This window comes from Sinocyclocheilus rhinocerous, unplaced genomic scaffold (genome assembly GCF_001515625.1).
Source record: "Sinocyclocheilus rhinocerous isolate Xijiao unplaced genomic scaffold, SAMN03320098_v1.1 scaffold1084, whole genome shotgun sequence".
Taxonomy (NCBI): Eukaryota; Metazoa; Chordata; class Actinopteri; order Cypriniformes; family Cyprinidae; genus Sinocyclocheilus; species Sinocyclocheilus rhinocerous.
In genome coordinates this window covers 904749-918650 of record NW_015656001.1, presented here as the reverse complement: position 1 = coordinate 918650, position 13902 = coordinate 904749, and the positions used below count along the sequence as shown (strand labels likewise).

The following is a 13902-nucleotide window of genomic DNA, read 5'->3' as shown; positions in this document are numbered from 1 at the left end:
GAAGTAAATTTAGCGTTTTTATTTCCAACATGCGCTCATTCATGGCTGCATATTATTTAATTCACGCAAAGTTACGTCTTTATTGGGACAGGACTTGACGGATTATCTTACGTGACTCCGTGAGTTCATCTCTATTTCTTCGAGCCAAGCTGCATAAACTGCATATCAGGCATTTATGTAATACATCTAATTTGTGCATTAATGGCTGTTATGTTAAAGTTTACTAACTACAGTAAATCAAGTACCTGTGCACGCCGTTGTTGTTGCCTTGTTTCCCCTCAGACACGCTGCAATGTTGATCCTGCACGCAATTCTCAAAACATCCACAAGATGGCGGCGTTTATCTGTGAATCCGATATTACAAAACCGATATCCGATTATTGTAAAATGCTTAAATATCGGGAAAAATATCGGTAAATCGATATATCGGTCGATCTCTAGTCTTAAGTGGGCGGTTCTTGTTCAGAAAAAGCTGTAGAGTGGATCAGACTTTGTGCCGATGTTCGAAAATCTGACTATACAAGCAGCATTGACTCTGTCTATGAAATCTGGTGACTTTAAATTGAGTCTCCTGAGGAGTTTTTGCCTTGTATCGTCCTGATCTCACCCTCCCTTCCTGCTGTATGCTAAATTTAGTCTGCATCACGAGAAGAAGAGAGGGAGTGAGAGACTGGCGGTGTGTGTGTGTTAGAGAGATGGCCAGTGTTAATTACCAGTGGCTGCTGGTGTTGGCTGACACCAGGAAAGGTGACTTTGTCCCAGTGATACTCGTCTGGTCTGATTTCATGCCCAGAAACTCTTGTGGTGCTTTGCTTCAGTCAATGACAGCATGAAACTCTTCAGATCAGCAGAGGTTATGTGTGATGTTAAATTTGCACTGTGCATGTGTTCATGGTGAGTTTCGGGTTCATTGTGACATCATGTACCATTCAAAGGTTTAGGCTCAAAAATTTTTGTTTTTAAAAGAAATTAACATTTTTATTCAGCAAGGATGCATTAAATTGATCAAAACTGACTGTAAAGACATTTATAATGTCACAAAATGTTTCTATTTCATATAAAAGCTGTTCTTTTGAACAATCTGTTCATCAAAGATAAAAAATGTCATGCTTTCCACAAAAATATTAAGCAGCCACAACTGTTTTCAACCTTGATAATTATACTAAATGTTTGTTGAGCAGCATATTATAATATTATAATCATAAATCAGCATATTATAATGATTTCTGAAGGATCATGTGGCACTGAAGACTGAATTAAGGATGCTGAAAATTCAGCTTTGTATCACAGGAATAAATTATATCTTAAAATATATTCAAATAGAAAATAGTTATTTTAAATGGTAAAAATATTTCACAAAATTATTGCAGTCTTGGTGAGCATAAGAGATATCTTTCTTAAAAAAAAAAAATCTTACTGACCTCAAATTTTTGAACAGTAATGTACCTCTACATTTCACTATATCCACTTCCACTTTATTTTTCTCTGAAATATTTTGCAAGAGCACAGATTTAATTAATGCAGTCATTAAGTATTTTGCTTTCAATAACAACAAAACCACATATGGATCCATTTTGGGATCTTGCGCGTTGCCATAGAAACGAATAATTTCTGAACCTAAGGATGTGAATGGCTCCAAGCAGAATGTAGACACCTATTTAAGTGACATCTGTCAGGTAGATTTTGGCTTTTCCCCTGCAGAACCCATTTCTGGTCACCAGATGGAGCTGCGGGTTATTGTCGTAATATTTCACAGCAAACATCTGCATATAAACAAATCCACAGATGACAATTAATTCAAAGTACTGTTGTTGATCTCAGTTAATATTAGAGTCAGCTGACAGCATCCTTCTGCCGTGTTACTCACTCTCATAATAATGGCTACGTGAGCATTTAAGGGCCCATCTACTGCTTCAGACTAATAGCACATGAGTCATGAACATGAGCTGTGTGTGAAGTTGAACAGCACTGTAAAGGTGTGTGTGGAGTGTAGATCAGTCCGGCGGTGATCTAATGATCACATGGATGCCAACCACCCACATGTGCAGCCCTGCAGTCAGGGTTAGTGGCCTTTTTCCAGGCTTAGGTTCTAAATCCAGCTACTGGTCTCCTCCAGGCTGGATTTCACCGGGGCCGTGTAAAACCAACCCAGCGTAGGTAAGCTCCAGATGGCCTAGAGGACATTAAGTTACACTTTTTCTCCTCCTCCATGTCGAATAGAAACGTCACCCAGCCAGAGGACACATTTTGTTGGTCTGTCTCTCCCACAGTGTCTTTGGTAAAAATCATGAGATGTTCTTGGAGAAGCACTGAATGCATGTTCTTCTTGACCCAAAGACTTCAGAAGCTGTTGTTCTTGTGCAGCAGACTTTATCATCGTGTGCTTGAGTCTGGCCTGTGCTCCGTCAGTCCTTGTGTTGCAGTAATTGAGTTGCATTGATTGTTGTGATCTGGTGCGGTAATGTTGTTTATGAATTGACCACCCGTGCAAGAGTCAGTCTGTTAAGACTGAATGTCATTATTGGCTGCTACTGGGACAAATAAGTGCCAGAAATGCCCTTTATTTTAACAGTGGACAACTTGAGAAACATTTTAGGTCTCAATACAGAATTGATCCTAGCATCATTTTAGAGTCAGTTTGTTTTAATCTGAATTCTTGATTGCCACCTTCTTCACTTTTTTTATTTGTTTTTTGGTCTGAAAACAAAACATTTTTTGTTTATAAAAATGACTTGACATTTTTTATTTGTATATCATTTTTGTAAAACTGAATTTTCATTTTTTTTTTTTTTTTGTATTTAATTTTTTTCAAATTTCTATCCAGTTGCTAGGGGGTTGTGAATGCTTTCCAGGGTGTTGCTTAGATGTTGCTAAGAGTGTTTTTTAGCACACTGCTACAGTACACTGTTGTTAGGATGTTCTGCTTGTATTGCTAAGATATTTTGAGTGGCTTTAGCACATTGCTATACAGTTCCTAGGATATTCTGCTATTAATTAAACTTGGTTTTTTGTAAAAAAATGCTTTTTTTTTTGGGGGGGGGGTAATTTTTGTAAAAAAAAAAAAAAATTTTTAAAGATCTTTTTATTAATAAACATTTTTGCTTTGAAAAAAATGACTTGTCAGTTTTTATTTTAATATAATATTTAAATAATATAAATAAAAATTACTTGCTTTTTTATTTATAACCTTTTTGTTTGTAAAAATCACTTGTCTTTCTCATAATATTTTTGCTTGAAAAAATTACGTGTCATTTTTTATTTGTTTATATTTTTGTACAAATTATTTTTATTATATTTTTCATTTTATAACATTTTTGTTTGTAAAAATTACATTAAATTTTTTATTTGTGTATTTTTTTTATTTGTAAAATTACTTTTTTTATTTAAAAATGGCATTTGGTTTTAATTTTTCAGTTTTTTTTCTTAATATAATCTAATATAATATTTTTGTTAGTAAAAATTATTCATTTTTATTTATGACAATTTTGTTTTATTTTATATTTTTTTATTCATTTTATATCAGTTATATTTTGAAAGATGGCTTATTTTAAGTTTTTCTTCATAAAATGATTTGTTAATATCTTTTTTTGTAAAAATGTATTGTCATTCTTATATTTTTTAGCATTTTTTTATTTGAAAAAATGATTTGTCATGGCACATTGCACATTTTTCCAAAGCAACTTTACATAAATTTGTGCCAAAAATGAATTTTTTTCAACCTAGTAGAATATTTAAGAGAATACACTAGAATGTAGAAGGCCTCATCGCTAACCCTCATTGACTAAAATCTACAAGGTCTTTAAGAAATGCGTCTGACTGCTGTCTGGAGGACATGACCCTGTCCAGCCCAATTATACAGGGCTTTTTTAAACCTACTGGTCTATTAGTAGTTCAGAAAACATACCGACTAGAGAGTTTTTAAATTATGTAGTTCACCACATCCCTAGCACAGATACAGATCTGTTTATCCTTCCCTAAATCCTAAATTAAGCTCTACAGCATGCAGGGAAGACGTCGTTTGTTCTTTTAAACTTTTACTAAGTTCTTAATCAACGTCTTCCTGGGAACACTGCATGGTCTTTTGTATTCCGGTGGTTAATAATGGCTTTGATAATGAAGCCAGCTATAAACAGCAAGCCGTGTCAGAGCTCTGGAAATACACAAAGCTATTTGCGTTTCCGTGCACGTTACACTGGTGGCATCCTTCCTCCCGGCGCTGTGCGAGACGTACGCCTTCTTCCTGGGCTGCCAGAGGAGGAGAGACTGTGTTTGGAAGAGGCGGGGAGTGTTAACTGTGAAGGGGGTTTCATGAAGGCATGTTTTGACTCTCTGGTTGCTTATTCTGGGATCTGAAGGGTGGGCCGGTCTGTCACGGCACGCAGGATGTGCGATGTCGAGGCCGGAGGGCGGGAACAGCCGCCGCTGTGTTTGTCAGGGAAGATTTTGTGAGAGTGGTTTGGATGATAAATATTAATTGCAAATGTTGAACATGTGGAAAAATGTTGTCTTTATTTATAGTGTCCTGACGCAGATTTTGTGTGTGATTTATAAGCTGTAACATCAAAGGCAGAAGATCGGGGACAAATATAAGTCCATTTCATGATTTTAAGAGCCTTCCTAAAAAATTGGTCACTGCTGAAATTTCTACTATATGTGCCAGTGATATGTTGTTTGCAAAAAGTGTTAATTTGTCAGAATACGTCAGTGGAGAAAGATACAAATATGTATCGCAGTTTCCACAAAAATATTAAGCAGCACTGTTTTCAACACTGATGATAATAAAAAATGTTTCTTGAGCAGCAAATCAGCATATTATATTGATTTCTGAAGGATCATGTGACACTGAAGACTGGAGTAATGATGCTGAAAATTCAGCTTTGCCATCAAATTAAATGAAATTACATTAGAAAATATGCAATATTTATATTTATAATAAAGAATATTTATATTTATATTATTTTTTAAAAATATATTTAAAATAGAAAAATAGAAAACAATTATTTAAAATTGTAATTATATTTCATGTGTGTATATATATATAATATAATAATAATAATTATTATTATTATTATTATTAATGTTTTTTATTGTATTTTGCAGTCTTTAGCATAAGATACTTCAAAAATATATGAAAAATTTTTTACCAACCCCAAACATTTGGAATGTAAGACATTTATTTGTAACACTAAGATATACTGTACACTTCATACAGTTCTACAGTAATGGCATTGAGACATGCAGATCGTGATTGTCATTGTGTCACATCTTTGAAAAGTGTTTATATACGTTTTCTAAATGTTGTAAACTTGAAATCTAAAATTTTTCTGAAAATATTTCTAAAAATGTGAATTGTTTGTGGTAATTGTCATTGTGGTGCATTTTAAGGGACAATTCACCCAAAAACGAACATTCTCTTATCATTTATTTCCCTTCATGTCATTCCAAATCTATAACGGTTGCAGAATAAATTTTTTTAAAGATATTTTGACAAATATTGAACTGTATTTTTTTTTTTCATACAGTCCTACTTCTTGCCTTCTTGCCTTAAGCCTTCTTTTGTTCCGCAGACGTTTTCCTCTTTTCCGCTTTTCGCTTTTTATCCGCCATCTCTATCTTTGTGTCGCTCGGCTCGGCTAATGTCCGTCCTGTGCACTAAGCGCTCTCTCCTCCACATCATGAGTAGACACGCCCCTTACTGCTGATTGGCTACAAGTTTGTTTTGCTATTCGGCCCGAATCAGTTTTCTAAAGCGTTTTTGAAAAATCGCTTACCCCACCTTTAATGGGGTCCAAAAACATCATTGTACCTCACTGACTTTCATTGACGACAGAATGTTTATTTTTGGATAAACTATCCTTTTAATAATTAATTGAAGCATGAGTAAAGGATGTCTTTGAAAAATGTTGCTAATTATAGTGTTAAAATGTTGGTATTGCACTCAAGTATCCTGATCATGTACCTTTGCCTTTAATTACTATTATTGAGATAAATAGTGGTGAGCGTCTAATTGTGTCTTAGTGTGTTTTAGTAGTAAGATTTTCACAAAAGCCTTGTAATGTGTTGTGACAGATTCTCTGTTGTAAACACTGTCACTGCCAGATCTGAATAGAGAGAAAGAAAGAGCAGGAGAGATCAAGAGTCAGTGGTCTCTTGTGTAGTCACTACCCCAGCATTGGTGCATCAGTGTCAGTTTGCTCCAGTCGGCTCTGAGAGATGTGTGTGTGTGTGTGTGTGTGTGTCGGAGGGAAGCAGACAGTTGTGGGCAGGAGGTCGTGTTTGCAGGAGACCCAGCACCCACTCTCTGCTCCCGCTGTCGGCTGTGAGTATTCATACCTCCTCCAACACACACACCACTACCCAGAGTTCTGTGCTGCTTCCTGTTTCAGAACCAGTCCAGGAGGAGACCAAAAGGTTTCTCTTTTTTCAGTTTTTAATTTAGTCTTTCACTGACACACTACTGGTCAAAAGTTTCGGCTCTGTAAGATGTTTTTGAAGTCTCACCAATTTTAATTTTAATTTATTTAATCAGAAATACAGCAAAAACAGTGATATTGTGAAATATTACAACTCTGGAGGAGACATACTCCAGAGTTTGTTGCATATAAGCATGAGACAAAAAGTACATTTACTCTCAATATAATCTAATTTCTTGAAAGAAGACTGAAATATTAGAGATCTCATTAGCAATTTTCTCTCCTACAGTCATAGTTTCCACCAAATTACCGTAGTTACTGCAGTTATTTTTACACAGTACAACTGTGGTATAAACCGTTATGTAAAATAAAAAAAATTTTCTGCTGATCCTATATGAATTTATGATTTAACTGCAGTAACAATAGCTGTTGTGATGGACCCTTTTTCACATTGCCAGGTTTCTCATAAGTTTTCATAGTTGGGAAACTTTTATAGTGGTGAATGGAAACTACAACAAATGTAATTTTTGCCTTCCCATTTGCCCCACTAAATTGTCCCCAGTAGTACAACAAAACATCTATGATTTTCTAGCGTTTCTGTGACTTTCTTTCTTTTTAACTCTTCGTTTTCCCACCTAACACTGGTGTGACATACCTTAATCAATAACATGTTCATTCGCTTAGGCCAAAGGAGAACTGCTCCTGGTTTCTCCCAAGGTTTTTTTTCTCGATTTCTGTCATCGATACAACCCATATGACACCATTGGATGAGAACAAAACTTGAACTGATGGCACTGTTGTTTTCTGTAGAGCTGCTTTACAGCTGAATCACATCTTGCATCATTGACGCTGATCGATTAACTTCACACTATTATTGATCTGAGCTAACTTCACACTGATCTTATTTAACTTGAGCTAAATAAATGGGGGAAGTCGTGGCCTAATGGTTAGAGAGTCGGACTCGTAACCCAAAGGTTGCGGGTTCGAGTCTCGTACCGGCAGGGATTGTAGGTGGGGGGAGTGAATGTACAGCGCTCTCTCCCACCTTCAATACCACGACTGAGGTGCCCTTGAGCAAGGCACCGAACCCCCAACTGCTCCCCGGGCGCCGCAGCAAAAATGGCTGCCCACTGCTCCGGGTGTGTGTTCACGGTGTGTGTGTGTTCACTGCTGTGTGTGTGCACTTTGGATGGGTTCAAATGCAGAGCTCTAATTCCAAGTATGGGTCACCATACTTGGCCACATGTCACGTCACTTTCACTTTCATAATGACAGTATTGTCTTTCAAAGCTTCTTTACGCTGTCTCTATAGCGGAGTTTCCATAATTGCTTCTGCTATTTCGTGTTTAGCTCTGTGAAGCTGCTTTGATACAGTCTGTACCATATAATCCACTATAGAAAAATAAAATATAGAGAGATCGATTATATAGAGAGATCGATTATGTTGGTCAGACGAGAGAAAGATGTCAAATTTGCTGCCTCTCCCTCAGCCATTGTGTCAGAAACGTAATCATCATATAATAACCAAAGTAATTTTTATGTAATGGAGACAATGTGATGCGGGCGAGTGGCTGTTGTTTCTTTATTTCTCGCTGTAATCTGTCCCATCTCTGTCTCTCAGGACTCCAATGGTCCACCTCGCGCCGATGCTCCTGCCCCTCCTGTCTTCTCTGCCCTGCGGCCCTCCCGTGTGGTTTCCTCCACCTCGGAGGAAGAAGAGGCGCTGACAGAGAAGTTCCTCAAAATCAACTGCAAGTACATCACAGACGGCAAGGTGAGTCAGCGTTCGACTTTACTAGTGGCAACGGCTCCGAAGTTGCACAAAAGTTAACTTATGGAGGAGTCCACAGTTTAGTCATTAATAAGACCCCTGCTATTCCTCTGTCCTCTGGGGAAACAAAAGACTGTAAAACAGTGAGGAGCTCCAAGTTTTGCTTCAAGTGTAGGAGTTGAGCTGCTGTCTCTAGCTCTGATCTGTTCTCCTTAGTGAATACTCTATGCCTGACGAGTGTAATGATGTTAGTGCAAAGATGATTTTCTCTCACAGTCAAAACATGCCTGCCCTGACGTTCACCCCAGCATTTATAGAGTGAATTCACTGAACAGCTACGGCGTGACCAGTGTGGTCTGATTTACAAACATGTGACTCTTATGAGCCAGTTATTGTAATTAATCATTCCAAAAAACAAATAAAAACAATTCAGACCTGTCTTAATCAGTTTGATGTATTCTTCACTGAATTATTAAATCACTCAATGGTGTGTGAATTCATGACAGCATTGATAAACTCCCTCACACCTTCAGCACTCATACATATCTATATAAAACTTTACTACCACTGAACTTCACTGTGGGAACCAGGCACTTCTCACTGTAGTGTCAAAAAGACACTTGCTTGGAATTTCCTGTTCTTTTCCTGGCAAAAATGAAAGTTTTTACATTTCTGTGTTACTTTTGGTGTTTTCACACTTAAAACAATGATTTGACATTCCTCTTGTACCACTGTCATCTTTTGTGCAAAGAAATAAGTCTTCTGACAATTCTTCCAGTGTTGTCAGTATTAACGTCTGAATGATTCAGTGGGCTTTGTAGCACTTTCAGTTGTCAGGAAATTACTCCACTTTAAATGTTTTGATTCAACATACTCACCTGTTGATCAAAAATTGCCTTTAATTTGCACCAGAAATATATGTTAAACAGCGCAACTGTTTTCAACATTGACAAATAGTAATAAGCTGTTTCTTGAGCAGCAAATCAGCATATTAGAAGGATTTCTGAAGGATCATGTGACACTGAAGACTGGAGTAATGATGCTGAAAATTCAGCTTTGCTTTCTATTTTAAAAATAGAAACATTTACTGTATTTTTGCTCAAATAAATAGCTTGATGAGCATAAGAGATTAATGTGTTTCATAAAAATAAAAAACCATGAATTTTTATCAAATAGAAAATATTAAATTTTATTGTTTATATAGTTATATAAATATATAATTTTATATATAAACAATTATTTAGGTATAATTCATGATGTGTAACCATGTGGCTGATCATCTGACGTACTTGTGTCCTGTGTCACAGGGTGTTGTTAGCGGGGTGTTGCTGGTGACGCCCAACAACATCATGTTTGACCCTCACCGGACGGACCCTCTGGTTCTGGAGAGAGGCTGTGAGGAGTATGGCATCATGTGTCCCCTGGATGAGGTTCAGTCTGCAGCCGTTTACAGAGAGATCACAGACAGCAAGATCCGTGACTCCATAGCACCGTAAGACCTCTCACTTCATACCGTCACAGCACAGAGATAGCTGTTTGTCTTTTACTTGCCTAGTATTTAAATTGTCCTATGAATGCATTTAATAAAATACAGACTCAAATAATGAATCGAAATTGAATATCATTTTGAAACAAATCAAATTGAATCATTCTGAAAACTATTAATCGTTCAAGATTCACATGCCAAAGTTCTTCTCCTCGCTCTCCTGTAGGTGGCACAAAGGCCAAAAAAACAAAAATATAAAAATGACTTGAGCCACCAGACTAATGGTTTTGATTATGAAATTATGAAAGATTATGAAAGGTGAAAAGTGCAGCTGCGTTACATGTTATTAATTGGATTCATCTTCAGATGTCTTATCTGGATTGAAGATCTCTCATGTGACAAATCGGTATTTTGTCTGCGGTGAGCATGAGGAACCACGCTGCTGTACGATTATTTCAGATATCCACCGTTCAGCTTTATTATACAGGAAATTGATTTTTACTCTAAGGTTAATGAAGCATGAATTTAGCCGCCTACGTCTGAATTACTAAGCCATTTCGATTTGTAATAAGAAGTTAATGATTTTAGCAGCGTTTCCACCCCCAGATATTTATATCCTCTGTTGGTTCATGAATGATGATGTGTTTTATTCAGCTCAGAGCTGTGTTGGTTGGTTCATCAGTCAGACGGGATTCACTGCAGGGTCTCAGTTGTGGATGTGAAGCATAGACGCCTTTGATCGTGCAGATGTACAGACAGAGGGACCTACTTTTCATTTACGCACTTTTATGTTGGCTTGTACTCTTATTAATTGCTCCGAACGGTTTTGATTATGTACTTCTATCCACTTCCCACATACCATTTAGACAGACACACGTCATTGTGCCCTTGTGCTTCAGATGTCTCAGGCTGTGGCTTTACTGCAGTACAGAAGCCACATCTGACATGACAAGTAATGATAAGAAGTCTGTGCATTTTAGACTTTTTAATATGACACAGAAGCATCACAGTGGTGGGAAACAGTGCATAAGAAAATCAAACGTTGATTTTCATGCACAGCATGCTACGGTTGTCACATTACCTCATATTTTATGGTACAATACCAGCGGAAGTTTCACAACACCACACAACGTCAGAAAGTGGGCTTATATTATGTTGTTGTATTAAGTCTTCACAGTTTTTAAAGTATCTTTATTTTTATATTTTAATTCAAATATTGAAGATTCTAAAAAAAAAAGTAAATTCAGAAACAATCATTCTTAGCGTTGTTATCATTATTATTATAACTGAATTCAATAATATTATAACTATTGAGTCCAGTTCAGTCCATAATTATATATTATTAAAAATAATAATAATAATAATGTAAGTAAAATAAGGAAAAATTATAGCTATTATTACATAAGCTTCTTAACAACAACAACAATAATAATAACCATAATAATAATAATAATGTGAATAAAAATGTATTTTTTTCCTTTTACGGAGCATTGCAATGTGGGCTGATTAAACCCTTGCCATTTTCAGAGAAAACTCAATGGAGCTTCTAAATAGTAAGAATAATAATAATATTTTATTATTATTATTTTCTTACATTATTATTATTATTATTATTATTATTATTATTATTATTATTGAAGCTTAAATAACAATAAAATTTAAAAACATAACTATTTTAATTTAGTTTCCATTTTTCCAATAATAAATAAAAAGAATAAAAAGTAGTTAGAAAAGAAACAGAATAGATAGACTCAAGTTTTTTTTTTTTTTTTAAATAATTAAAAAACAAGTAGATATAGAATAGAAAAAAATAGAGAATGCTAGTGTTGGAGGGTCAAGTTTTTTTAATAAATAAAAAGAAAACAAGTAGAATAGAAATAGTTTGATATTTAACATTTAAATGGTGCAGTTCTTATATTTTTTATTATTATTTCATGTAATTGCAGACATAACTAAGTTTTGTGCAGTGCATACAACGGTATCTGTGAATGATTATTTATGCTATTACCATTGAAGAATACTGTGAGATTGAACAAAAGCCACATCATAGAGCAGTAAAGACACCTTTACATGTGCAATATTAATTTTCTAGAAGGTGCATCTCTCATTCTCTCTGTTTGTGCCACAGGGATCTTGAAGCTGTGTTCTCTGGAAGCTCTCATCAAACGGATCAGCGTCTGCGGGAGGGTTATGACAGCGCCAGCACTGCCCCCCGCAGCACAGAGGGCTCCATCTCAGAGGACGTCTTCACCGAGTCAGAGCTCTCGCCCATCCGGGAGGAGCGGCAGTCCACAGAGGAGCTACAGCAGGAGGACAAGTCATCAGGAGCCTCGTCCCAATCCGTGCAGACCCTCCTCCAGGAACCTCAGACGGCTGAGGGCAGCCATACAGAGGAGGAGGAGGAAGAACCAGCCAGCGAAACTGCCCAGCCCAAACAACCCAGCCAGAAACAGCCAAGCACAGCCACCAGCAGGGACCACCAGCAACCACCCCACTGCCAGACCGAAGGAGTCGCCCCCTCCTCAGGTTCTCAGAGCTCGGCCCCTGGAGCAGGGGAGGCCACGGGACAGGAAAGCAGCCCCAATGGGGCTAAACTGACCCGAGATGGTACCCGAGATTCAGAGACGGACGTAGAGGAGCTGAGGAAGATGTGGAAGAGTCACACTATGCAACAAGCCAAGGAACAGCGAGAGAGCGTCCAGCAGTCCCAGAGAGAGAACGACCAACAGTCTAAGAGCAGCCAGAGACTGAGCTCTGCTGAGGGTACGGCAACATCTTCTTCAATACCTCTGCCATTTGTGCCCCTTAAAGTGGTCATAGGTTTTTAATACATTTATGTGTTATGTTTAATTAATAATTTATTTAATGAATATATATATATATAAATGAGTTTGTGTGAGTACATTAAGTATAATTATATTATTACATGTAAATTAATAATATAATTATAATAAATATAAAAATTATAATTAGTGTGTGCACTTTGGATGGGATAAATGCAGAGCACTAATTCTGAGTATGGGTCACATGTTTCTACACATGCAAGCAGGGCCTAAAACTATAACTTTGAAAATTTTTTTCAATTTATTATTTCAACATTTGAAGCAAAAACAGAATGGTCTGACTTTAGCTTTGTGAAATTATGCTAAAACCTCAATAAAACAAAAACAGCAGACAGGTTGGAATTTCACTCTCTGACAGCAGGTGGCGCTTATGGAACGGAGGGAGAAATGCCCTCGAAAGTCAGTTCCCTTCAGAAATACATTCATTTAAACCCTCACCCCGATATTTAAATTTTTTTCGTCCAATAAACAGTGAGTTTGCTCTGCCTGTAGCCTACAGTATTTTCTTTGTGTGGGTCTGTTTATTTTAGTCCTTGCTTGCAAATGATAAACCTGTTAGCTTTTATTTTGGTGGAAACTGCAGCTGAGCTTTTATTTCACACCAACTTCTGTGAAAACAGGCTTACAAACGCATCTCATTACAAATCTAGTGAAATACTGTGAACCGTTGCGTTCTCAGATTACAGAGCCCGGGAAGTCACCTGTAGGAGAAATAAAAACAATCCGTGCCGACGGTTTTGCAATCCGTCCCCTCAGTTTGTAAACCGTACTCACAAATTCTTAAACTGCTCCCTCGGTTTAACAAATCGTGCCCACGGATTAATAAACCGTACCCACTCAGATTTTGTAAACCGTACCTTCGGTTTTTGAATCCGTACCCACAAATTCATAATCCGTGCGCACGCATTCTCAATCCGTTCCCTCGGGTTTGTAAACTCACGGATTTGTGGCCCCGCCCCCACCGGCAGATTCAACCATGCCACCTGTTTAGGTAAATGCTAAGAAGAAGAATAGAACATTTCCTGAATTTTCTAAAAAATAAAAAAATAAAACTATAGAGTTTCGAGAGAAGAAGGTAAAAAGCAATAGAAAACAAATAATGTACTGGTTAGTTGTCATTCCTTTGCGCTCTGACTGAATGCAATGTTATAATACGCCTAGTTATTTAATAATAACATTAACAGTGAAGCATGCAACTCTGGGGGAAAAAGCTTAGTATAATAAAATCACCTAAATAAGTCTTCATTTTAAGAATGAATAGAACACAAACACATTTCCAAAACTGTAAAAGGTTATTTAAAAATAAAGCATTCATGAATTATTTTATGACAAACATTTTACTGTCTTAAGTGCACTCATTTATTTAGCCTATAAATTAAAATAATAATA

At 36.7% G+C, this 13902-nt stretch overlaps 1 protein-coding gene across 4 annotated transcripts in view; it reads left to right on the top strand.

Annotated features, from left to right (window-relative positions):
* The window catches only part of LOC107719142 (oxidation resistance protein 1-like), a 98988-nt gene that overhangs the window by 62501 nt on the left and 22585 nt on the right, over positions 1–13902 (top strand). For all 4 annotated transcript variants that reach the window (XM_016526507.1, XM_016526506.1, XM_016526505.1 and 1 more), the window contains exons 5-7: positions 8035–8187; positions 9492–9676; positions 11799–12433. In XM_016526507.1, coding sequence (XP_016381993.1) covers positions 8035–8187; positions 9492–9676; positions 11799–12433 — 973 coding nt within the window. The remainder of the gene's footprint in view (positions 1–8034; positions 8188–9491; positions 9677–11798; positions 12434–13902) is intronic.